Source organism: Sapajus apella, unplaced genomic scaffold (assembly GCF_009761245.1).
Source record: "Sapajus apella isolate SASKATOON/1434 unplaced genomic scaffold, GSC_monkey_1.0 scaffold6, whole genome shotgun sequence".
NCBI classification, from domain to species: Eukaryota; Metazoa; Chordata; class Mammalia; order Primates; family Cebidae; genus Sapajus; species Sapajus apella.
Genome location: NW_022436946.1, coordinates 44,132,421 through 44,159,325, shown reverse-complemented (window position 1 = coordinate 44,159,325; position 26,905 = coordinate 44,132,421). Strand labels below are relative to the sequence as shown.

The 26,905-nt window shown below is 42.5% G+C and overlaps 1 protein-coding gene across 2 annotated transcripts in view; it reads right to left on the bottom strand.

Moving 5' to 3' along the window:
* The window catches only part of PREP (prolyl endopeptidase), a 128,772-nt gene extending 115,319 nt beyond the window's left edge, over positions 1-13,453 (bottom strand). For both annotated transcript variants that reach the window (XM_032275152.1, XM_032275153.1), the window contains exons 1-2: positions 13,182-13,453; positions 7,873-7,947 (exon numbers count right to left, since the gene is read on the bottom strand). In XM_032275152.1, the coding sequence (XP_032131043.1) occupies positions 7,873-7,947; positions 13,182-13,226 (120 nt within the window). In that variant the 5' untranslated portion in view covers positions 13,227-13,453. The remainder of the gene's footprint in view (positions 1-7,872; positions 7,948-13,181) is intronic.
* Positions 13,454-26,905: the final 13,452 nt, after the last annotated feature.

The window sequence follows — 26,905 nt, the reverse complement described above, 5'->3', positions numbered from 1 at the left end:
AGTTCTTTGAGAGGCTGGTTTTGGATCTGGGCTAGGGAAAGCAAATGATCCATGCAGACCTAGGCCAGACTGACACCAAAACTGACACCAGGAAGAACAGAAACTCCTCATGCTACACACTTTTAGGGTTAACCCTAAAGAGCAAAAACAAAAGCAAGCAAGCAAGCAAGCAAGCAAACAAAAAGACTTCAGGACAGACAATGAAGGGCACCAGGGAAAGCAGATGCTTTTCTACATAAACTTTGTTCTCGGCTGATCTCTGTGACATTAAAATATCTACACAGAAATCCTAGGATATTTAAATATCCTAGAGATGATCAGAAGTCCTTTAAGGTTTAGATCTTTCCTGCCAAGGAAAGAAACAGTACTGAGACAGGAGGAGAAGGTAGTGACATTTCCAGGATTCTTATCCTGGAATCTGGAAGCATTTCTGTTCTAATTGCCATAGCCCCTTAATCACCAAGTGTAATGGGGTCACTTCCAACTAGTCAGAGAATGGAAAGCAGGAACTCACACGTCCTAGGAAAGATATCTGCACTGTATATTCCTTTCATCCTCTCTGAAACAAATTATTTTATCTTATTTTTCAGAAGGAACAAATATAAACGAAAATACTTTTTCCCAATCCTGTTAGAGTTCTCTTCTCAAGGTCTGTGAAGGAAATGGAGTTGTTGCTACTCTCATTTTGCCCAAGGCAGCACTCAGGGAAACAAAGTCATTAGATAAATGCCGCTGACACTCTACATTTAGCTAACTCATGTGCCCAAGCTCGAGGACAGTTCTGAGAAAGTCAGTTCTGTAACAGATCTGACAATCAGTTACAGCTAAGACAGCTACCCCTTGAAAGGTATATATTTTTCTTTTCTTTGTGTAGTTCTCCTTCAGTAACTCAGTAACAACTTCTAGAATATTCAGCTAAAAGGGTGAAGACACAGTAAAAGGGGGAGACTGAGGTTCAAGAACATTGCTTCTATTGGGACTTCTAGGTTGCAAAACCAAGCCAGAAAAGTAAAGAAAGTATCACTATCAGGAAGGGGAACAAATTATGCAATACAGACTACCTGGTATCACATGAGTAAAGAGGCCAGGAAGAATAAATGCTAATTTAGCATTTCCCCAGAGAGCTGAGGGATGCTGCCTCCATGATGAAAGCAAGGTAAAAAAGAACAGCTGACAGAAGAGCATTCTCTTTGCCTGCATATCCTAAGTCGACAATTTGCAATTCGCCCTGGTCATGAGCTCCATCTCCCTAGTGAAGAACATACACTGATTTATGTAAGTCTCTGGTTTTACACACACACACACACACACACACACACACAGACACACAGACACACACAATTTTTTTTTTAATTAAAAAGACAAAGTCTGGGCGCAGTGGCTCACACCTGTAATCCCAGCACTTTGGGAGGCCAAGGCAGGCGGATTACTTGAGGTCAGGAGTTCAAGACCAGCCTGACAAATATGGCAAAACCCCATCTCTACTAAAAATACAAAAAAATTAGCTGGGCGTGGTGGTGGGCGCCTGTAATTCCAGTTACTCTCGAGGCTGACATATGAAAATCACTTGAACCCAGGAAGCGGAGGTTGCAGTGAGCTGAGATTGCACCACTGCACTCCAGCCTGGGTTATGAAATGAGACTCTTTCTCAAAGAAAAATTTAAAAATAAAAAAAAACAAAGAGGGTTTCATTACGTTGTCTTAGCTGGTCTTGAATGCCTGGGTTCAAGCAATCCTCCCACCTTGGCCTCCCAAAGTGCTGGGATTGTAGGTGTGAGCCATTGTGCCTAGCCCGATTTCTGAGAGTCTCTGTATTTGGCCACTGGGCCACCACTGATCTTGAAGAAAATAGTTTACGCTGATGGGAGATGTTACTGGTTGTGGTACAAAGAAAAGGGTGATTTCAACTATGTCAGTGGGCACGCAGAAAGTGGCTTGTGGACAGGCAGGGAAGGAGAGGGAAAGAGCCAATGATAATAAAGTAAGATTTGAACAGGGCACATACCCTAAGGGACCAGGAGACCAGCTGAGAGGAAGAAAGTGGTACAGAAGAGCTAAGGCAGTGTGGGGTTTGGGGTTTGCCTGTTTGTTTGCCAGAGGAATTAAGTACACATACCAGAGGGAAGTTTAGGAATTCAACCACCTGTTATTTGTATGGAGGCTCAGGTTACCAAAACAACAGGGTCCAAGACTGCGGCAAACTTCCTTCTGCAAGCTACAAAGCTGTCCGACAAACTGGAAATGCCTGCAGAATGGGAAGCACGGGCTAATTGATTATTGGGACCTACTTATCTAGTCTTCAAATCATTTTTAAGGACTGCAAACCTCCTTCTGTAGCCCTTCATGCTAATGCGACCGTGGTTACCCTGATATCCCATTTATACCAGTGAAATTTCACTGTGGTACATGCACTTAAAGGGCATATCATACTTCGTAGGACTCTAAAGCATTTCTAACCCACAGCTTTTCCTTTACCTTACTTTTGGTGTTTAATTTCCATACAGTTCCCCAAGACCAGTTTTTACAGATGTAGTGTTTTTTTTTTTTTTTTTTTTGAGGCAGACTCTCGCTGTTCACCTGGGATAAAGCGCAGTGACATAATCTTTGCTCACTGCAACCTCCGCCTCCCGGATTCAAGCGATTCTCCTGCCTCAGCCACGCAGTGGCTGGAATTATAGGCGTGCGCCACCACGCCCGGCCAATTTTATTTTTAGTAGAGATGGCGTTTTACCATGTTGGTTAGGCTGGTCTCAAACTCCTGATCTAAGGTGATCTACCCACCTTGGCCTCCCAAAGTGCTGGGATTACAGGTGTGAACCACAGCACCCAGCACCATGCTGACCTGTTAAGAAAGCATACCTTGGGTATCAGAGGGGGCAGCTTAGGCCTTCCCTGTGTACCTTCCACGCATACCTCTCCTTCGGCTCTAAGGAGGCTTGTTATTGACGCCAGTGGGTCTATCATTTTGAATCTGATGAGTTAAATTTTGGTCCCAGACTGAAAATGTATGGTGTGTTGTTCAAATGAGCAGAAAAGCAGCACGAACATTTTCTATTCACGATTATTAGTATATACACAAAGGTGTACTAGCCATACCTTGCTGTAAAAAGGAGAATTTTTACAGAGCCTCTAAAACAAATAAAAAGCTGCTTATTACATTTCCAATAAAAACGAGTCAAGAAGTGAGAAACATCTGTAGTTCTTTTACAAGATCTGAAATGCTAACAGTAGGTCTTGGATTTAATCGTGTATTTAATATAGGTTGGCCAATTCTGACACTGCCTGGCATTTAAGGCTATATCCTTTATAAAACAAAACCAGAGCAGACTTATAACAGAAAATTCTCAAAAACGGGGCGGGGGGGGGACAGGGGGCAGAGGGACAGTTGAATCTGGATGAATCTTTTCTAGCTATCAAGGTCCATATTGCTATTTTATAGCAAATACTTCAGATTGTAGAAGATAACACACAATTCAGTTGATTCTCTGAAGCAAATCTAACCCTGATGTGAAAAATGTTAACAGAGATATTTGGTAAAGAAACAGAGGAGCAGTGCTACCCAGCAGATACATTATGCAAGCTACATATATAATTTAAAATTTTCTACTAGCCACATTAAGAAGATAAAAGAATTCATTTCAATAATATATTTTATTTAATCCACTATACACAAATCATTTCAACCCTGTTTTTGAGAATTTTCTGTTACAAGTCTTCTCTGATTTTGTTTTGTAAATGATATAGCCTTAAATGCTGTCAGAATTGGCCAACCTGTATTAAATACTACATTAAATCAAAGCCCTACTTTCAGATCTTATAAGAGAGCTACAGATGTTTCTAATATCCTGACTGGTTCTATGTAATCCATATAAAATATTAAGATATTTTACATTTTTTTTTCAAACCAAGTGTTTGAAATCCAGCATGTATTTTATGCTTACAACACATAATCAATTCAGACCAGCCACATTTCAGGTCCTCAGGAGCTATAAGTGGCTACTGGTTTTTGTATTGGATAACAGAATACTGATTGACTTTTTTTGTAAATATAGTTGTAAGGAACATAAAAGCAGATAAGAAAAAACTGCATTTTATCACAGGAACTCAAGAACATTTTAATATTATTAGTAAAGCTATATAATTATCCTGATTGGTATTAAAAAGAAATTGAAATCCAAAACTAAAAGTAGGAATAACAATGCTTGAACAAGATGACAAATGTCACTCAAAATAACAATTTAAACACTAGGCTAGAATGTTCTTCATCACTACTATTCTTACATGTTTTGCAGAGCTTTGACCAATGCAATAAGACTTGCACCAAAATTTGGTAGAGGAGAAAAGAATTATTAATTGTAGGTTATATGATTATATAACTAGAAAACCTATGGGAAATAACTGAAAACTTTTTCAAATTACTGAGTTCAAAAAAATTACTACGTACAAAATATATAAAATAAAGTTTGGTAGAAGAGAAAATAAAATCACCACTAAATTTGATTAAATATGATTATGTATCTAGAAACCTAAGGGAAGAAACTGCAGATTTATTTAATTAGTGAGTTCAATAAAGGGACTAGGTACAAATAAATATAAAATCGGTAGCAGTAGCTAGTTTAGCCAGGTGTGGTAGCAGCACTCTTGCCAGGTGTGGTGACTTGTGCCTGTAGTTCCAGCTACTTGGGAGGCTAAGGCAGGAAGTTAGCTGGAGACCAGAAGATAGCTGCGCTCCAGCCTGGGTGACAGAGTGAGACCCTTGTCTCTAAAAAAAGAGTCAGTAACACTCATATATGCCATCAATGATGAAAAAGGAACCCATTTGAAAGCAATGACCAAAGCCAATACCTGGGAATGGAGAAGAGATTTCAAGGCTACTGCAACAAGTGATCATGGCATTGTCAGAAATGTGGACATTTGGAAAATCGCTTGTTTGGGACATTATTTGTAATAATGAAAAGTTGAAAATAATCATTTCTAACAATAGTGAAGTCATTAGGCATAATATAGTGCATTTGCTTGAAGAAATGGTATGACTCTTATTAAAATTCTGGGCTGTAAAGACTGCTTACTAACATGAAAAACTGCCATGGTAGAATATGAAGTCAGAGAAGGATGTACGATTACAGTACTCTGAAGGATTACAATTTAAAAAATACATTTAAAATAAAAAGAACAGGTCAGCATGGGAGTGGGAGCCGGCCCATGGTCCATGCATGAGGGCCTACAAAGGCGCATGGCAAGCACAGCATGAATAAATTCCTTTCACTTGCATCTGCAAAGCTATTACACCTAGGCTTTTTATTTTTACTTATTTTTTAATACGTAATTGATAACCACCTGGTCTACCTGGGTTCCATCCCTGACTACACACTTACTAGCTGAGTAACCATGGACAAGGTACTTAATCACTCAGCACCTCAATTTCTTCATCTGTAAAATGGAGGAAATAAAAAGATCAACTTCAGAGTTTGAGAGTTAAAAACGGAACAGGGTATGCAGAACTCCCGGTAAAGTGCCTGACACATAGTAAGCATCGAAGAAATGTATACCACAAAAATAACAGTGTACACTCCAATGTCTTAGTTTCTATCAAGTGCTGACTGTGAGATCACTAATTAGCAGTTTCATCCACTAATTGGAAGCTTGATATCCACTAATAAGTGGCTTGTCATCCGTGGACCTGTCATTATCAACGAAGGAACAGCAGAGTATACATTCATTAACAGATAAGACCAGGGTCATTCTGACAGTGCTGAGTCACTCAATCACCATCAAAGGCTCTAGGAATCCAGGTTATAGCCAATACTTCAGGTGAAGAAATCATCACATCCTTGGGGACAATTTTCCAAGAGAAGCAGAGGAACTTCATTCTCTTCCCTGGTGCTTGCTAGCCAGTACCGGTTATGCAGCTGCGTGTGACTCTCCACTCCCAGGCCCAATCCCTCTGTCTCAGCTCAGCCCAATGCTGAACAATCAAGGTAATCTATGGCAGGGATGAAGTGAGAAGGTGACTGCACACCTGCTCTCTATTCCCCCAGCCTTATGTGCAGAGCTACAGCCTTCACCATTCCTAGGGATACTCATGTGTTTCTCACTTTAGAATTTCTGCCTGTCCACTTCTATAATCCAGTGCTTCTTGAAAGAAAAATTAAACACCAAATATCAACCATTCTCACTCATGAGATCATTGTCTTTCTTGAAGGGAGTTAGAAAGAGAAAGAATGTAGGATTCCAGATAAAAGTAAAAACCATTAGGAAATCTCAAAATAGCAGTGTGCCTACTTTAGGGACAAAGGATAAAAAGAAGTCCTAAGAGCTTTGCAGTGGGCAAAGGAGAGACACTACTCACAAAGAACAGGTGAGGTGGCAGAAAGCAGGTGAGCCAGTGCTTGAGACTAAAGGAAGAAGAAAGAGATGATCATGTGGTTTACTCCCCTGTCTCTACTTTCTCCTCTTTTCTCCATATACCCTCATGCTCCAGCTAAGCTCTTCACTCCATCCCTTTCCTTAACCCAGTAGAGAGATGGGCAATTCCACTTCAGTAACGGATGCTTTCCTGGCAAATCTGAATTTAGTTCTTCAGAGAACACTGGTATATACAGTGGCACGGGACCACAAGAAACAGGTGGAGTTAAGACACAGGTGTGTGAAGACTGGCCTGAAAAACTACCTAGAGTGCATTTAACATTTTTTTTTTTTTTTAATGGGAAACGTACCCTGTGACTCAAAAAAGCTAGAATAAATTTGGGGATGGTGAACATATTAGAAACTGTAAATATGTACTAAGTATTACGTACTACGATTATAAATAAAAGAATCAAAGAATTTAAGATGAACTTGAGAAACACTATTCCCCTACCCAAGCAAACTTAATTAACTACATAAAGTATACATAAATGGCCTGGGGGTGATGGTGCACACCTGTAATCCCAACACTTTGGGAGGCCAAGGCAGGACGATCACTTGAGGCCAGGAGTTTGAAACCAGCCTGGCCAACATTGTGAAACCCCGTCTGTACTATAAAAATACAAAAATTAGCCAGGTGTGGTGGCACGTGCGTGTAAACCCACCTGCTTAGGAGGCTGAGGCACAAGAATTGCTTGATCCTAGGAGGCAGAGGTTGCAGTGAGCCAAGATCACACCAGCACTCTACAGCCTGGGCTACAGAGTGAGACTCTATCTCAGAAAAAAAAAAAAAAGTATATGTCAGTGACAAGTCCCCGGCACTCGAAGAAGAGGAAAGTATCTGTGGGACATGGACTTTGGGCCACCTTCATTATTGAAATGAGACTTCAGCAGGGTCCTTGAAACACTGTTTCTCCAAAAGAATATGATAGCTTTATGCTTTTAGAGCCAAAAATGCTCCTCTCTGCCCCTTTACTTTTAGAAAATACAAGAATGTTCTTCTATTTATAACTTAGTATTTGTTTCATTGTTGTTGTATTAACATCAATAAGCAATCTAAGGCCAGTATTGGGTTTTCAAGACCTGATATTTGTTTCATATATAAGATTTCCTTTTCTTGGGAAAAAAATATTTAGGCATTTTTTTCCTTTAACATCATTTCTATCTAGGTTTTTACTTTTTCTTTTGGCAAAAATCAGTTTTCTGATATTTTCATTTAAAATAGCTCCTCAGTGTCACTATGAACCATAAACATTATTTGAAGCACTTACATGATTTTCTCTGGGACTAAGCCATGCTTTTGTCTTTTTCCCATTAATCATTTGACAAAAAGTAGTGGTAGCAACAGGTATACTCACCATCTCATGGCAGAAAACAAGGAGAACAACAGAAAGAAAAAGCTATGGTTACTGACAATTTGGTGCTAGCTACTAAGGCTGCCTTATCTTTAATTAGAAACCAAATTACCTTTGTCTGCTCACTGTCCGGGTCTTCAAGCCAGGCGTAAGGATCACTAATTTTATATCCATGATAATCCTGCACCTGCAAAAGATAAAATGAGGTATTAGATAATTGCTCTCTAATCCCAATTAAAACTGGTGTTTTTTTTAATGTAATGGAGAAATAGGAAAGGGGTGGACAAAAATACTAATTGGCTCACTGGCAACATGTGTGCTCAAATTACCACATGAACCAAGTTGGCAGGTTCTCAAAGGTGTCAAGCCACCCTTCATGAAAAGAATGTTTTAGCTAGAGAGGAAAGAAAGACGAAAGGTCAGAACAGGAAACCGCTCTGTCCCTACAACACAAAACAAAGACCTGCCACTGTGCTAAAGAAACTTGAAAACGTGCTGTCAGCGGCCAAGCACAGAATGACACAATACAGTGGACAATGCAGTGGGCACGCAAGAAGGGCACGACAGGGAGGGAGCTAACACACACGTGCTCACCCTCCTGTTCCGCTGAACTTCCCAACGATTAGAAATTTCCCTGCAATGGAGCCCACAGTTACTTTCGCTTTAAGTCTAAACTGCCAAAAAGCAAGTTACTAATATGTAGTATAATGATTCTAATTGACTTAAGCTAAAAAAGCTGACTTAAATGCAATGGCAGAACATTTTAAAACGAATGTCTTTCTTCCTTTTTATTGTTATAAAATGTTTTCACTGTTTACAAAAAGAAGGTGCAAAAGCATCACCCATTCAGCGTACCATGATATTGGAAGAAATAAAACTGCTTAGTGTAAGTAGAGCCTGGCTGAAGGAAGCTTTCTGGAGCTCCCACCACAAAGTCCTGGGCCTGGCCTTAAAGGCCACCTGAAGTCATTTGAAGGAGCAATAGAAGCAGCTTTCACCATTCAAGTGATTGTGCCAAAACAAATTATCCAGCAGTAAAAATTATTACAAAATCTCTCTACCTGATACTACCAAGATTAACCCCATAAGGGCCGGGTGCAGTGGCTCATACCCATAATCCCAGCACTTTGGGAGGCTGGGGCAGGCAGATCACTTGAGGTGAGGAGTTCAAGACCAGCCTGGCCGACATGGTGAAACCCCATCTCTACTCAAAATTTAAAAATTAGCCGGGCGTGGTGGCAGATGCCTGTAATCCCAGCTACTCGGGAGGCTGAGGCAGGAGAATCTCTAGAACCCGGGAGGTGACGATTGCAGTGAGCTGAGACCATGCCACCGCACTCCAGCCTGGGCGACACAGCAAGACTCCATTCCCTGCCCCACCCCCACCCCCCGCAAAAAAAAAAAATTAACGCCATAACTGAAACCACATTGATGGTGTCCTGCCAATCAAGTCTCTGAACCACTACAACATTCTGGTTAAGGCTTCTTGTATAAGGTTGTTGGGAAGACTTCCTCTATCTATTTCAGATGAATTTCTAATCTGTCTCCTTGCTTTGTTCTACAATACCCAAAGGTAAGGGCTATTCCCTAAGGAAAGCCTGGTGCTGCGCTAGTTCCAGTGTGGCTCCTGGCTGGGTGAGAACAATCTCCCTGGGCCTTACAACACCAGGTTCTCCACATCTGTCCTCATCTGATGCCAGGTAAAAGGACTCCTGGGGAAATGCACAACTGGATAAATGGGCAGGTAAGGCAGAACCCTCTGGGAATATTAAACAACTGACTGAGCAAGGGACATAAAAACAAGAGTAAGGAACATAAAACTTGACTAAAGCCTCTCCTGATGGGTCTTCATCAAGTTACCAACTCTCAATCCTGACCTCTCTACATTTCAGCAGATTGCCACCAATGAACAAAAACTTTCTTTTCTTCTCATCTGCAAGTCTTCTCATTTTACACACCTTGAGGTGGTTATAAAACAGGCTTAAAATAACAATCTCCTTTTCCTAGTATTACAAAATCAGAAAATTTCAAATTGTAAAGCATCCTTCAATCATACACTTCTAGAAGCAACAGCAGCCACAAAGTTGGGTAACATGCCCAGAGCCATACCAAGTTTAGAACCAAACCTGAGACTAAAGCAATCAGCCGACCCTTTTCCCCATTCATCAGAGGAGGCAGAACAGATTCTTAAAAAATGTTCCTGGGGCCAGGCGCAGTGGCTCACGCCTATAATCCCAGCACTTTGGGAGGCCGAGGCAGGTGGATCAGGAGGTCAAGAGATCGAGACCATTTTGGTCAACATGGTGAATCCCCGTCTCTACTAAAAATACAAAAATTAGCTGTGCATGGTGGCGCGCACCTATAGTCCCAGCTACTCAGGAGGCTGAGGCAGGGGAATTGCTCGAACCCAGGAGGCCGAGGTTGTAGTGAGCGGAGATCACGCCATTGCACTCCAGCCTGGGTAACAAGAGCGAAACTCCGTCTCAAAAAAAAAAAAAAAAAAAAAAAAGTTCCTGGATTACGATGATACTAAAATTCGGGCATATCCAGAAATTTACACCAAGCAGCCCTATCTGTCCAGACTGGGCACACCATCTACAGCAGATGGAAGTTATTGATCAGATATTTTTAACTAGGACAAGAAACTGATTCTCTCTAGGACAATTCCACAGTCAATCCCAGGAGCCACAACTCCCCACTTCCAATCTTTCTTTTTTAAAACCATACCCTACAAATGGGGTTGATATGTCTTATAGCCATGGCCCTTGAATTGAATTCTTCCACCTAAGTTTGCTAGTCAAGAGGTTTTAAAAATAGAGCCCTGATAAGGTACTGTATTACTTAATCTTGTTTGATATTTTACTTGTACTGTTCAACAGCTTACCCACTGCCTTCAGGATAAAGTACAGACTCATACATACAGTAGGCAGGACCCATCAAACCTGCCCTGCTCATCTTTCCAGGCCCATGCAAGTTTACCTATCTATTGATGGTCTGGTCAGAATGGCTTTCTTGCCATCCTGCAAACAAATGCAATTCCACAACCATCCAGGCCTGCACAGCTATCAATTATTTTAGTCACAGGATCAGGAATGTCCTTTGTCCCTTATCCAAATGGTCAACTTCCAGACTCAATTCACATAATACCTCCTTCTCTGATGGAAAGTAGTCCCATCCTCTTCTGTGTGCTCCTCTCATCCTAAAGCCTCTTCTATCAGGGTGTAAGTCCCCTGTAGCAGGCCTGAATTTCCTGATAGCAACTTTCTTAAGCAATGGTCAATGGCATGGCACAAGAAGTGTCATAGCTTCCAAATTTCTGCACAAAAAGGCAGAAATCCACCAAAACGGTTTCAATGCTCCAACCCTTTCAGCAGGAGAGTACTGAACATGTGGCTGAAGGTACTTGAGCGAAAGAGACGGAGAACTACAGCAATTCGCCAGCTGATGCTGGGGAGAAACAAATCCATCCTAGAAATCAAAGGCTACAATTTAAGCAAATACCTAAGTCAAGCCTAGGGCTTAGTAACCAAAACCTTAATGGGAAAAAAAAAAAAAAAGGTACCCCACCATAAGCTATCAGGGAGCCACAAAACAGGATCTAGAATGGGCCAGAGCTACCTTCCCTTGGCCACGATGCTTAGAGTTATGAGTTGTTTAATGAGAAGGAACTGGAGTGTATTAACATCCACAGCATACCCTTCCAAGTTAATTGTTTACAATCTTTTAGATGTCTTCATAAAATCCTCACTTAAACCTTTCTAATCTTTTAGATGTCTTCATAAAATCCTCACTTAAATCTTTCATGAACTATTAAACATAGATAAATAAACTGTAGGATTTAGGCACCCAGAGGAGTGAAAAACTAACAAGTAACTCTAAAAACAAACCTAAAACTGCACTAACCAAACCACAGAATGGGTAGTTCTTTATATTTAGATCCTTAAGAACCAGAACCAAGATAGTCACATGTCTTCCCATTACTAGTCTGGAACACGGCAGAGCTATACTATCACGTGAATGAATGAATGGTAACATTCCTACTGCAGAAGTAAGCAAGCAAGTCAGTCCTAATATTTCACATATGAGGAAAAAAGGCCTGTAACAGGTGAAAAAGCTGCTAAAAGTCGCCTAACTAGTGAATGACACAACCAGAACTAGCACTCTGGTCTTCTCACTTAGTCTAGCCTCTTTCTCCATTCCAGCAGGATCACTTTACTCCCATATGCAAAGGCAACAACCCTTTAAACCACAGAAATAGAGCTTCTTGAGTTGTTAGGGTAAATTTAATAAGCAAGCAGCTGAGCAGACTGAGAAAACATGGTTACCAGAGGGCCACTGGTCAAAGAAACCATGAATGCATCAGTGTCACCAGGAAGTCTTAATTTAAAACAATATATCCTTTACACTAAAGCGTCAGCACCCTTTACCCCAGGGTAACACGTGCTTTAAAGTAAACACTTTCTGGCATAACTTGGGAAAGTAAACAGAAAAAAATTAAAACTCTATTACACAAATCCATATTTATTCTGATTATATTTTAAGTAGTCTGAGAAATGTAGCTATTAGTAAGAGAATCACGGCCAAAACATTTGGATGCAATCCAGTTCTTAAAATGTCAAATTCATGTTTACATAAAAAAGGTGTTTGCCCAGAATTCCACCTACTGGATCTCAACAGTTACCCTGAGTTCATCTACAGCTTAGGCAAATGGCGGTCAGCTCCACCACTAGACAAAACTTACTCATTCTGAAAAAGGTCAACCCTTCTCCCTTCTAAGACCTCCCCTCATCCTCTCTCAACATCTTTTCTTAAAACTTGGATCAGCATGGCCACACTATGGGGTCACTGCTCCGCCTTTCCCATTTCTGTCTGGGTCTCTGGCACCACCAGGGCCCAATGCTCAGCATCCGACCTGGGACAAGGTAGACGCCCAACTGACGTTTTAAAATCGAATGAATATGCTACAACTTTAAGGACTTTAAAGTGTAAGTTTTAAAAGTTTGCTTTTGTTTTTAAATGTGACATCATCACACACACACCAGCGGACACTTTCTCCTACCACCATATTTAAGCAAGAGGCTCCGCCAGTCAAAAAAGCAGTGACACCGTCAGTCTTCCCACTCCCTGAAGACACCCATTCCTACCCGGGCGTCTGCCCTTGACCCCATTGATTCTGGGAAGCGGCCGGGCGGCGCTGCCCACAGGCTCCGCCGCCAGCACCAGCTGAGTGACCGCCGGCGGGGCCCCCGCGGTGGGGAGGAGCCCAGCGCCCCCGACCCAATTCTCCCAAACAAAGGCCGAGGGAGAGAGGAGGGACGCGGGGGGCGGGGGGCTGCAGGGAGAGGAGCTGCGGGCGCCACCGGCCAGGCATGCGCGGCACCAGCGCCCAGGAGCACTGTGGGCGCGGGCAGGGGTACTTACTGCAGTCTCGTCGCGGTACACGTCGGGGTACTGGAGGGACAGCATGGCCGGGGACGGACAGGGGGCAGCGTGGAGGGGCGCGGGCTCCAGGAGCGGACCTGAGTGAGCCCGGCTGGCAGCCAGGCACGGCTGGGGCGCAGTAGCGGCGGGACAGGTGGCGGCGGCAGGCGGGCGGCTCCCGGCCAAAGCTAGCACTCACGGACTGGCGGCGCGGCGGCGAGGAAGTGCGGGAGCAGGAAGCCGCTATCGGCGAGCCCGGGAGCCCCTCCCCGGCGGGCGGGCCCAGCGGCGGCGGCGGCGGCAAGAGGGAGCGAGCGGCGCCGAGTGTGCGCCAAGCCGGGCGCACAGCTCCCTCTGCAGGAGCGCCGGCCGCGCCCGCACCGCCCGAGCGCGAGGGGAGCACGCCGGCTACGCGCCTGCCCACGCCCGGCCACAGGCCGTGCCTCCGCGCGGGTGACACGTCCCTCCACGCCGACCCGGGCTCCACGCCTACTCGGGCCCCGCGCCAACGCCCGCCCGCGCTCCCCGAGCTTCCCCCGCACGCTGCATCGCTTTGGCCGCGCTCGCGGGACTGCCTGTAGGAGAGTGAAGCCGGAGGGCTTCCTTGCTGATGGAGTCCCCCTTCTTCCCCAGAGTTCCTGTTCCAGGGCAGGGTACGACGGCGAAGGGAGACCTTGCCTCTCCCCAGCCGTGGAAGCAGAGGACTGGAGATGGCCTTATGTACGCTGACTGCGACTCTGGACTTGAAGGGAAGAAGTAATCGATCATGATGACGGTGAAAGAAACACGTCTTCCTTCATCCCAGGACCCCCGGTGGACACTGGGTAGTTCAGATCCAGATTATGGAGATGGTTTAGAGGTGTTGGTAGGACAAGCGCTGAGCCCTTATTTGAGATTTACCATTGAGAAAGGACAAAGATTAACAGGCCTGGAAATCATCAGGGATATTTTATTTATCCTGTGCATTCCTCATTTCCCCTCCTGTCATGCTTGTTTATTGAGCACCTACTGTTTATGGGGAAAAAAGATATTAGACAGGATGCTTGACCTCAAACCCCTGAAAATTTAATAGTTACATATCATCATCCTCGGGCTAGCAGCAGAATGTGGTCTTGCTTTCTGGACCACCTGGAAGAGGCTTTATAGCCCCAGTCATCAGTGATACAGTATGTGCCCAGTGTGTTTTCTCTCCCTGGCTTCCAAAAAGCCCTGGGAGAAGGAATGGGTGTGACCAGAAAGTCCTTCACGTCCTGAATATAAGCGGATATGGTAACTATTGTAAACTTGTGTCCTCCATTTCTTTTGTGATATGGTTGCAATTCCATGCCTCACCCTTAGTTCACCATTTCTGTTCATGGTGATGTGTCAATCATTTTTTGCATCTGATCCCGGATACCCCCTCCTTGGGCAATCTGAGAATCGTCAATTCTGGGAGAACTCACCCTATTGATAACAAATTTTGTGCAAACCCGGGGGCACAACCTGCTGCAGCTCAGCAGTCCCAATTGCAGTCCCTACCTCCTGCCTTCCCTGGCTGCCACCTGACCCAGGGACTGCCAGGCATTGTCTCCTCCTTCTGCCACTTGTGAGGGATTTTTTAAAAGAGTAACTCAGGAGCACTTGACCCAGCAGGCCCCTAGTAATAATGTTAATGCTTATTGAGTGTTTTTTTTTTTTTTTTTTTGTATCAGGAAACTATCTAGAACTAATGACTTTAAGTTAAGAAAAACTGTGGCTGACTTTTGCCCAGGGCCTCACAAAAAGTAAAAAAGTAGAGCCAGGATTCAAACCTAGGTCTCTCCATTACCAATGCTCATTCTTAACCACTCTGACAGCCTTCCTACTCATAAATAAGTAGAGATACTTTGTAGTCTGCAGGGCACCCATTAGTAGGGAAGACTTCAATTTAGCAGTACCTAAGGTAGAAAGTGTGGAAATTGTGGTACCCAAAGGACAAATCAAACCTCAGGTATCATCCTCTCTTCCTTTTCAGTGAGCTGTTCTGGTGCCCAGTTCCTTTCGGCCCTGAGAGCTAAAGGTCTGTAGTGACACAGACAGTGCAATAGGCTCCCACCAGTAAGTTCTCTGCCCTGGAGTGAGATGGAGTGGGAGGGAAGATGGGAGAAAGCCCTTTCCCCTCCTGTTGGCCACATTAGTTGCACTTCTGTTTGCCAATGTGTTGTCTCCTTTAATTCTTATAGCAAAGACCATTTTATAGATGAAGAAAAGGAATCTCAGCAGCTGTAAGAGAATTAGTTCAAAGTCGCCACACAGCTAAGACAATACAAGATTCATATTCATCAGTCGACTGCAAAGTCAACTTTGCCCATAGACGATGAAGAGGAAGGAAGTATTTGAACTATCTCAGAATGGAAGTGCTACCTCCAGCATTAATACCAGAGCACTCTTCGACCTCTGACACTGTAGACTGTTTTCAGGGGAATTGTAGAATTTACACCATGATAACTCATGCTCTAACTCAGAACCCTAGGCCCTTGGAGGGAGGAGGGTGAGCAGGACATAGAAGGAATTCCAGGGCAGCCTTCAGCCTCTCCTCTGAGCCCAAACTTTGTGCCCCACTTGGTTAAGCAGAGTCACCCTCCAAAGGAGGCAGGCTAGTGACCATTTACTGCTGCTTGGCTCTCTCTACCCCACCTCAAGTTGCTTATCAAAGCAACTCCCACCCACATATGGTCTCCAAGAGAGGATTTCTGGTAAATGCACAAGGATGCTCACCCAAGGGGCGAAGTGGCGACTGAAACCATCTCACTCTCCACTTGCCACACTGCAGACAGCTGCTGGCACATTCACCTGAAGGAAGGGGCATCTTATTCTCAAGGGGCTGCACCTTCCCAGGCAAAGGATATTTTTCTAATTCACACAAGGGTGCCATCTTGTTAGCATCTTTTAGAGATGGAGGCCTTGAGTGCTGCCTGGATAATCCTTTAATTTGACTCTAGTTTCCAGGTAGCTAGCTAACATGTTGACTAACTGGTGGAGTGCAGTCATTTCAGACTACATTTCCCCAAAGATTTATGTTGCTTTTTCCAGGGTGACTTTTAGTGGAAATTCTTATGTATTCTTGTATATCTAATCTTTGCAAGGCATCATGAAGTGTGAAATAGCACCTAGGAGAAGAGTAAGATTTTTTTTTCAGGCCCTTTCACTAACTGGTTTCCTAACTTTGAACGAGTCCATCATATCATCAATATTTTTATTTAGAAATTGAGGCAGTTGGGTCAGGTGGTTTCAAAGGAATCTAAGATTCTTTAATTCTAAGCAGGAACAGGAGATATAGGAACCTCAAAACTAACTCCAAATTAAGAATAAAATTGTCCTGAGGGAGAACTGTCCAAACCTCATGGACAGATGCAGTAAGACTGGGCAGTAATTGTCTGTCTACTGAAAAGACTTTCTCCATAGTTTTCATGTGTTTCAAACCATTCACAAGGGCAGGTTCGGCTGTAGGGACTTTTACTAGGCCTGTAGTCCATACTAAATTCATAGATCTGACCTTTTCAGGAACTATAACTGTTCCCTTCGAATATCCTTCTCTCAACATAGGAGAGAAGGAGATGGGAAGTGTCTGGAATGACAGCTGTGAAATCTAGGTCTCCGCCTCTTTCTTCCCCTTCTCAGTTTAATGTGGGGCTGAATTAACCACTAACATGAGAGGATGGGGCTGAATTCAATCCAGATTAAAAATGTGGGCAGAGAAAGTAGATCAAGAATGAATCTGAAGTATTTTTCTACTTCAGTTCATGGAACTTATTTAAAGCGTTTAAAATGAAGTTCCTAAGATAGGAATGTTTTTAAATCAGGAGAAGAATCTTTTTTCTCATACCGATTATAGGAGAAAAATCGGGTGTGGCCCCCTACATGAAAAATGAACGTTTCATTTAAGTAGAAAAAGATGAAATTATCTATTCATCTGTCGTTTTAAATGGAGAACTGAGAACTTAAAACTGTTCAGTAAATACAACATGTAATAGAAAATGTATCAGTGCAAAATGATAGGGTATAAAGTTAGAGTGGTAGGAGATTAGGAAGGAACAGAAAGGTGGAAAGCAAGATAGACAAAGCAAGGTAGAGACACAGCATCACAGATTTGCTCATACCAAGAAAAGCAAAGATAAATACAAACAGATAGTATGGAGACAGAAAAGCACATGAAAACACGCAGAAAATCTGGGTTGGATGACCATAGAGAGTCTTTCATGCAGCAACATTTCATCTTGTGGCCTTTAGGATATTAATGTTACAAATTCAAGTTCTATTGGAATTGTAAAACTCTAGGATAATTAATGATATGATGTCTTGGTGCTTTTTTTTTTTTAGACGGAAGCTTGCTTTGTCACATGGGCTGGAGTGCCGTGGTGTAACCTCGGCTCACTGCAACCTCTGCCTCCTGGGTTCAAGCAATTCTCCCGCCTCAGCCTCCTGAGTAGCTGGGACTACAGGCACCCACCACCATGCCCAGTTAATTTTTGTATTTTTAGTAGACACAGGATTTGACCACATTGACCAGGCTGGTCTCGAACTGCTGACTTCAAGTGATCCACCTGCTTTGGCCTCCCAAAGTTCTGGGATTACAGGCATGAGCCAATGCATCTGGCCTCTCTTGGTGCTTTTCTAATTAATGTAAACTAAGCAGGATATCTGACCTATATGCTCCAGGTTCCTTACCCTGATCAGTAGCTCCAGTTTTCTCTGGAGTTACTGAGTAGCAACCAGATTGCTTTTCCATTTACTAGTGCTTCCCTCATGCAGTACTCACTGGTATGTTGATTTAGAAAGAACTAAGCCTATATTCAAGTTTACTGTGCTGGTCTCATTTGACTTTTATAGTTGAACCATTTCTCTGTAAACCACAACATAGCATTATAGCCTATTGTGCTGGAGAAGTTAGTCTTCATGCGATCCATTACTCCCTGCACTTGTGGAGAATCAGTGTTCTGTAAAACTCAGAAAGTCTAGTGCCAAGCTGATTTAGGGATTTGCCCCAATCCTTAAGACAATCTAAAGTATCTAAGCCCTCTCTTGGGGTAGCTCAAATTCCGTTAAAAAGTAACTGACAGAATTCCCAACTCTCTACTGGCCTTACCATTTTTCTCCTCTTTTGTGGGGGAGGGGAGAAAGAAGAACCAGTTTATTGTTTCTGTCAAAGTACTACATGGAAATTTTTACTGTGGACAATAAGGCAGACTAGACAGGTCCTGCTAAAAAGAATTGCCATTACATTGCTAGGCTCCTGGAACACTCTTACTCCTTCCAAACAGATCAGCCATTTTAAAATATGTGCCAGAAACAGAAGACCAAGAAGCAATAGGGTCCTTGTGATTAAAAAAACAAAACAAAACTCCAAGGGACATCATTTACATGATACTGTATATAAGTGGTACTCTCCGGAGTTGTGAATGTAATTTCCCTATACACACTCAAGAAAGGTTTCCCTGAAAATAAATGACTATATGTGAGTTGTCAAGCATAAATGGCCATCTTTGAAAGAAAACATCCTAATCTAGGCTTAGAGATTTTCTACTGATTAGATCAACCATGATTTAAATGACTATCAAAGATCATGCAAGGACACTGTGTTGGCTTTTTGTCTGTTACCATCCAGCAACATTTTCACACTACTTTGCTATCTATCCTGTGTACTGAAAAGGGCTGCAAGCCTAAAAACATTCCCTGAACTCCATTGTCAGTTCATTTCTGGCTAGAGTCTACCAATGAGGGAAAATAGAGAGTAGAATGGGGAGGAAGAGAGACAATACTTTTCTATTTTGGCTTAGGTTCTGGCAATGGCAGGAACCTTCAGATCACAGAAGTCTGCTGCAATAGCAGCATTGTTGGGTCAGCAGTGGGGAACCTGGGGCCTCAGAGGCATCAGCAGCTAATTCAGCAGTTTCAAATGGCCTGTGGACTTCCAGGATCTTGCAGCGCTAGTTGAGCTTCTTATGCAGTAGCAGCAGTAATCAGAATAATAACAGAGGTGCTGATGCAGCAGCAGCAGTACTGTACTCATGGGGTCTGCATGTATATTAGTCTGTTCTTGCATTGCTGTAAAGGAATACCTGAGAGTGGGTAATTTATAAACAAAAGAGGTTTCATTGGCTCATGGTTCTGCAAGCTGTACAGGAAGCACGGTGCCAAAGTAGCCCCAAAGCTACTTTGCTTCTGGGGAGGCCTCAGGGAATTTTTACTCATGGTGCAAGGTGAAACTAGTGCAGGAACGTCACATGGCAAGAGCGGGAGCAAGAAAGAGGAGAAATGCCACACACTTTAAACAACCAAATCTCTTGAGGACTTACATCACGAGGACAGCAAGAGGAGGGTGCTAATCATTCATGAGAAACACACTGCCATGAGCCAGTCACTTCCCAGCATGCCCCACCTCCAATACTGGGGATTACATCTCAACATAAGAATTAGAGGGGACATCCAAACTATGTCATTGTGCCCCTGCCCCCCCAATCTCATGTCCCTCTCACATTGCAAAATACAGTTAAATGTTCCCAATAGTCCCCCTAAGTCTTTTTGTCTCACTCCCGTGACCCAGACTGGAATACAGTGGTGTGATCATGGCTCACTGCAGCCTTGTCTTCCTGGGCTCAGGGGATTCTCTCACCTCAGCCTCTCAAGTAGCTAGGACTACAGGTACACACCACCATGCCCTGGCAATTTTTTGTCTCTTTAGTAGGGACAAAGTTTTGCAATGTTGCCTAGGCTGGTTTCAAACTCCTGGGCTCAAGCAATCCACCCACCTCAGCTTCCCAAAGTGCTAAGATTATAGGCATGAGCCACTAGTCCTGGCCTCCAGGTTTTCTTATATATCCTCTGAAATATAGGCAGAGGCTGCCAATCCTCCTTCACTCTTGCAACTCTACACTCACAGGCTTAACACTATGTGGAAACCACCAAGGCTTACAGCTTGTACCATCTGAAACAGTGGCCTGACCTGTATCTGGGGCCCTTTGAGCCAAAGCTGCAGCTGACGTGGCCTGGATGCAGGAAGCAGTGTCCTGAGCCTGAGCAGAGAGCAGCAGGACTCTGGGCCTGGCCCACAAACCATTCTTTCCTCCTAGGCCTTTGGGCCTGTGATGGGAGGAGCTGCCTCGACATCTCTGAAATGCTTTCAAGACTTTTCCCATTGCCTTTGTTATCAGCATCTGGATCCCTTTTAGTCATGCAAATCTCTCTAGCAAGTGGTTCCTTTGTAGCTGCTTGCCTTCTTCTCCTGAAAAAACTTTCTTTTTCATATGACTAGGCTACAAATTTTCCAAAGTTTTATGCTCTGCTTTCTTTAAATATAACTTCCAACTTTAAGTCATTCCTTTGCTCCTGAATCTAAGTGTAGGTTGTTAGAAATAGCCAGAACACCCCTTGAACATTCTGCTGAATAAAAATTTCTTCCACCAGATACCCTAATTAACACTCTTAAGTTTAAACTTCCACAGATCCCTAGGGCATGAACAGAATACAGCCAACCTCTTTGCTAAAGCATAACATGGGTGACCTTTGCTCCAGTTCCTCATTTCCAAATGAGACCTCAGCAGCTTGGACTTCACTGTCCATATCACTATCAGCATTTGGTCACAACCATTTAACCAGTCTCTAAGAAGTTCTAAACTTTCCATCATCTTCCTATCTTCTTCTGAGTCCTCCATATTCTTCTAATCTTTACGTGTTGCCAAAGTCACTTCCACAATTTCAGGTGTCTTTATAGCAATGCCCCATTCTTTGGTATCAATTTTCACAATTAGTCATTCTTGCCTTGCTGTAAATGAATACCTGAGACTGGGTTATTTATAAAGAAAAGAGGTTTCAATGGCTCATGGTTCTGCAGGCTATACAAGAAGCATGGTGACGCCATCTGCTCAGCTTCTAGGGAGGCTTCAGGAGCTTTTACCCATGGTGGAAGGTGAAGTGGGACCAGGCACATCACGTGATGAGAGCAGGAGCAAGAAACAAGGGGAGGTAGTCACACTCTTTTTAGACAGCTGAATCTCCTGAAAACTCACCCGCTATCATGAGAACAGCACCAAGGGATGGTGCTAAGCCATTCATGAGAAATCCACCCCCACAAGCCAATCACCTCCCAACAGGCCCCACCTCCAACACTGAGAATTATATCTCAATATGAGAATTGGAGGGGACATCCAAACTCTATCAGCATGATACCACCAACCTTTTGTTCCTCCACCCTTAGGTGTAAGAGTGGCTTCTAACAGTTACTAATCTCTAGGTATCATCACTTTTTTCTTTTCTTTTTTAAAAAAAATCATCCAGGCCTTCCCATTTGCATAACAAATTTCTTTTTTAAAATGTGTTGTTTTTGTTTCTTCTTTTATATATTTGAATAAGGATCCAAACATATTTTTATATTAAATTTCCTCTATTTGAAGTATCTTCCTCTGTTTTATTCTACCTAGACTTTTTAACATGAATATAAGAAAGAAAAAATAAGCAGCAGCATAGTTAGGCCTTCTGAGGGTTTTATGTACTGGAAAAATCAAATACAGAATATAGAATGCCAAGATATAAAATATTTCAAGAAAAAAAATGCTATCTTCAAAATAGCAAGTTGCAAGAAAATGTCAAAATGACCTACAAAGCGGATTTGAAAAAATAAAAGATAACTTTTAGAAATAAAAAATAAATTGGTAAAATTGTAAAACATTATCAATAAGCTAAATATCAGAGGGCCAAGCAAGATGGCAGAATGGAAGCCTTCACTGTTTGTCGCTTCCACAGAAACACCAAATTTTAACAACATCTGCACCCAAAAAAGCACCATCACAAGAACCAAAAAATTAGGTAAGCAATCACAGTACTTGGTTTTAACTTCATAGTGCTGAAGGAAGCATGAAAGATGGCCAGAGAGACAGAATTGAATTGCCAATGCCACTCATTTCTCATCTCCCAGCAGTGGCTGTGTAGCATGGAGAGCCGGTGCATTTGGGAAAGAGAGAGTGTAATAACTAGGGGACATTACACTGAACTCTGTGCTGTCCTGTCACAGCGGAAAGCAAAGCTGTGCTGGGCTCAGCCGGTACTTGTGCCTGGAGGGAGCATTTGGACCAGACCTAGCCATAAGAGACTCACCCATCCCAGCAGATGAAACTTGAGTTTCTCAGCAAGCCTTGCCAGCTGAGGCCAACGTGCTCTGGGGTGCTAGGTAAACTTGAAAGGCAGTACTAGTCCTAGTCCCAGTTGCCAAGGACTGCAGTTCCTAGGCAACTCCTAGTGCTGGGCTGAACTCAGAGCCAGAGGACTAAGGTGGCACATGACCTAGGGAAAAACCAGCCAGGGTGGCAGGGAGTGCTTGTGCATCCCTCCCCCAACTCTAGGCAGTGCAGCTCATAGTAATGAAAGTGACTCCTTCCTTCTGCTTAAGGACAGGAGAGTGAAAAGTAAAGAGGTCTTTGCCTTTCAGCTACAGTAGGATAGGGTACCGGGTAGAGTTATGAGGCTCCCATACCAGTCCCTAGCTTCCAGATGACATTTCTAGACACATCCTGGGCCAAAAGAGAATCCGCTGCCTTTAAGGGAAGGACCCATTTCTGGCAGGATTCATTACCTGCTGAATAAAGAGCCGTTGGATCCTGAATAAACAGCAGGTAGTATGCCATGGGCCTTTGCTCTGAAACATGCTGACTACAGGTATAATCCAGCACGTTCCCAGCAGGGGTGGCTATGGGAATGTACTTTTCTCAAACTCCTGTTTGAGAAAAGCAGAGGGAAAAGTAAAGGGGACTTTGTCTTGCACCTTAGGTACCAGCTCAGTCACAGTGGGGTAGAGCGACAAACAGGCTCTTGAGCTTCCTGAGTCCAAGCCTAGGGTCTTAGACAGCATTTCTGGACCTGTTGTGTGGCAGAGGGGAGCCCACTGCCCGGAAGGGTGAGTCCCAGGTCTGCCAGTATTCACCACCACAAGCTGACTAAAGAGCCTTTGGACTTTAAGTGAACATTGGTAGTGGCCTGGCAAAGCCACCCTGCCCTCTGTGGGCAGGTGATGGTGTGGCCAAAGGGAGAGGCTCCTCTATCAGTAGAAAGGGTAGGGAAGAGCAAGAAGGACTTTGTATTGTGATTTCAGTACCAGTTTAGTTGCCATAGAGTAGAATATCAGGCAAATTTCTAAAGTTTTTGACTCCAATTCCTGGTCCCCCAGATAGCATATCTGGACACACCTGGGGGTGGGGGGAACCTGACAACCTGAAGGGAAGAACACAAATCTGGCTGGCTTTGCCACCTGCTTATCATAGAGCCATTGGCCCTTGAATGAACATAGGTGGTAGCCAGGTAGTGGTAACAGCAAACCATGGATGAGACTCAGTGCTATTCTGGCTTCAGGTCTGACCCAGCACTGTCCCAATGGTGGTGGCCACAGGGGTGCCTCACCACACCCCCGGTTCCAGGCCACTGAGCATAGAGAGGCTCCATTTGTTTGGGAGAAAGGGAAAAGAAAAAGGGTCTCTGCCTGGCAATCCAGAGCATTATTCTAGATCTTATTGAAGACCACCAAGGTGGTATCTCTATGATTCTGTGGAAATCACTGTGATAATGGGCTTGGGACCCAAATCCCTTTGAATACCTGGAAAACCTCCTAAAGAAGGGCTTTCTTCACAGTCTGGGCATAAACAAGCCCAGACTATGACGACTGCAATAAATACTTAACCCTTCAATGCCCAAACATTGACAAATATCTACCAGCATCAAGATCATCCAGGAAAACATGACTTCACCAAATGAACTAAATAAGTCTCCAGGGACCAATCCTAGAGAAAGAAAGACATGGGACTTTTTAGACAGAGAGTTAAAAATAGCTATATTGAGGAAATTCAAAGCAATCCAAGATAACACAGAGAAAACATTCAGAATTCTATCAGGTGAATTTAACAAACATATCGTACTGAATGGGCAAAAACTGGAAGCATTCCCTTTGAAATCTGGCACTAGACAAGGATGCCCTCTCTCACCACTCCCATTCGATATAGTACTGGAAGTTCTAGCCAGAGCAATCAGGCAAGAAAAAGAAATAAAGGGTATTCACTCAGGAAAGGAGGAAGTCAAATTGTCTCTATTTGCAGACGACATGATTGTATATCTAGAAGACCCCATCGTCTCAGCCCAAAATCTCCTGAAACTGATAAACAACTTCAGCAAAGTCTCAGGATACAAAATCAATGTGAAAAAATCACATGCATTCCTATACACCAATAACAGACTTAAAGAGAGCCAAATCAAGAACGAACTGCCATTCACAATTGCCACAAAGAGAATAACATACCTAGGAATACAACTAACAAGGAACGTAAAGGACCTCTTCAAGGAGAACTACAAGCCACTGTGCAACGAAATAAGAGAGGACACAAACAGATGGAGAAACATTCCGTGTTCATGGTTAGGAAGAATCAATATCGTGAAAATGGCCATACTGTCCGAAGTAATCTACAGATTCAATGCTATCCCCATCAAGCTACCAATGACCTTCTTCACAGAACTGGAAAAAAACACTTTAAACTTCATATGGAACCAAAAGAGAGCCCGCATAGCCAAGTCAATTCTAAGCAAAAAGAACAAAGTGGGAGGCATCACACTACCGGACTTCAAACTATACTATAAGGCTACAGTAATCAAAACAGCATGGTACTGGCACCAAAACAGAGATATAGACCAATGGAGTAGAACAGAGGCCTCAGAGGCAACACAACATATCTACAACCATCTGATCTTTGACAAACCAGACAAAAACAAGCAATGGGGAAAGGATTCCCTGTTCAATAAATGGTGTTGGGAAAGCTGGCTAGCCATGTGCAGGAAGCAGAAACTGGACCCCTTCCTGACACCTTACACTAAAATTAACTCCAGATGGATTAAAGACTTAAACATAAGACCTAACACCATAAAAACCCTAGAAGAAAATCTAGGCAAAACCATTCAGGACATAGGTGTAGGCAAGGACTTCATGACCAAAACACCAAAAGCATTGGCAATGAAAGCCAATAGACAAATGGGACCTAATCAAACTCCACAGCTTCTGCACGGCAAAAGAAACAGTCATTAGAGTGAATAGGCAACCAACAGAACAGATTGAAATAATTAAAAAGAATCGAGCAGAAATTCTTAAATTGACAAATGCAATTGACGTACTGAAGAATTTATCAGAATCTCTTAATAGCAGAATTGATCAAGCAGAAGAAAGAATTAGTGAGCTTGAAGACAGGCTATTTGAAAATACACAGTCAGGGGAGACAAAAGAAAAAAGAATAAAAAAGAAGGAAGCACATTTAAAAGATCTAGAAAATATCCTCAAAGGAGCAAACCTAAGAGTTGTTGGCCTTAAAGAGGAGGTAGAGAAAGAGATAGGGGTAGAACATTTATTCAGAGGAATAACAGAAAACTTCCTAAACCTAGAGAAAGTTATCAATATTAAAATTCAAGATACTTACAGAACACTAAGTAGATTTAACCCAAAGAGAAATACCTCAAGACAAACAAAAGTCAGGGGATTTCATTAACATCAGACCTGTCCTACAAGAAATGCTAAAGGGAGTTCTTCAATCTGAAAGAAAAGGATGTTAATTAGCAAGAAGAAATCATCTGAAGATACAAAACTCACTGGCAATAGTAAGCACACAGAAAAACACAGACTATTATAACAATGTAATTCCAGTGTGTAAACTACTCTTAAGTTAAAAGTCTAAATGATGAACCAATCAAATATAGTAACAAAATCAACTTTTCAAGACACAGACAGTACAATAAAACATACGGAGAAACAACAAAAAATTAAAAAGCAAGGGGAAGAAGTTAAAGTGTAGAATTTTTATTAGTTTTTTTTTTTTGCATGTTTGTTTGTTTATAAAATCAATGTTAAGTTGTCATTAGTTTAAAATAATTTTGGGTTTAAGATAGTATTTACAAGCCTAACAGTAACTTTAAATTGAAAAATATGAAACAGATAAACAAAAATAAAAAACAAGAAATTAAATGATACTACCAGAGGAAATAATCTTCACTAGGAAGAAGACAAGAAGAAAGAAAAGAAAGAAGACCAGAAAACAAATAACAAAATGGCAGGAGTAAGTCCCTACTTATCAACAAACAATAACACTGAATGTAAATAGACTAAACTCTCCAACCAAAACACATAGAATGGCTGAATGGAAAAAAAAAAAAAAAAAAAAAAAAAAAAGCAAGACCCAGTAATCTGTTGCCTATGAGAAACATACTTCACCTATAAAGACATACATAAGATGGAAAATAAAAGGGATAAAAAAAAAGATATTCCATGTCAATGGAAACTATGAAAAAGCAAGAGTAGCTATACTTATATCAGACAAAACATCTTTTAACTGGTTGTGCCAGTGTTGGGTGCATACGTATATTTATAATCATTATGTTCCTTTGCTATAAAGGATTGACCCCTTTATCATCATATAATGACCTTCTTTGTCTCTCCTTATAGAAACTCTTCTTTAAAATAACCTTTTTGTCTCGTCTTACAGTTCTTGTAAGACGAGACAAAGAGGGTCATTATATAATGTTAAAGGGGTCAATACTTTATCATTATAGCAAAAGAATAAAATGATTATAAATATATATATGCACCCAACACTGGCACAACCAGATATATAAAGCAAGTGTTATTAGAACTAAAAAGAGTGATAGGCCTCAATACCATAATACCTGGAGAATTCAACTCCTTACTTTTAACA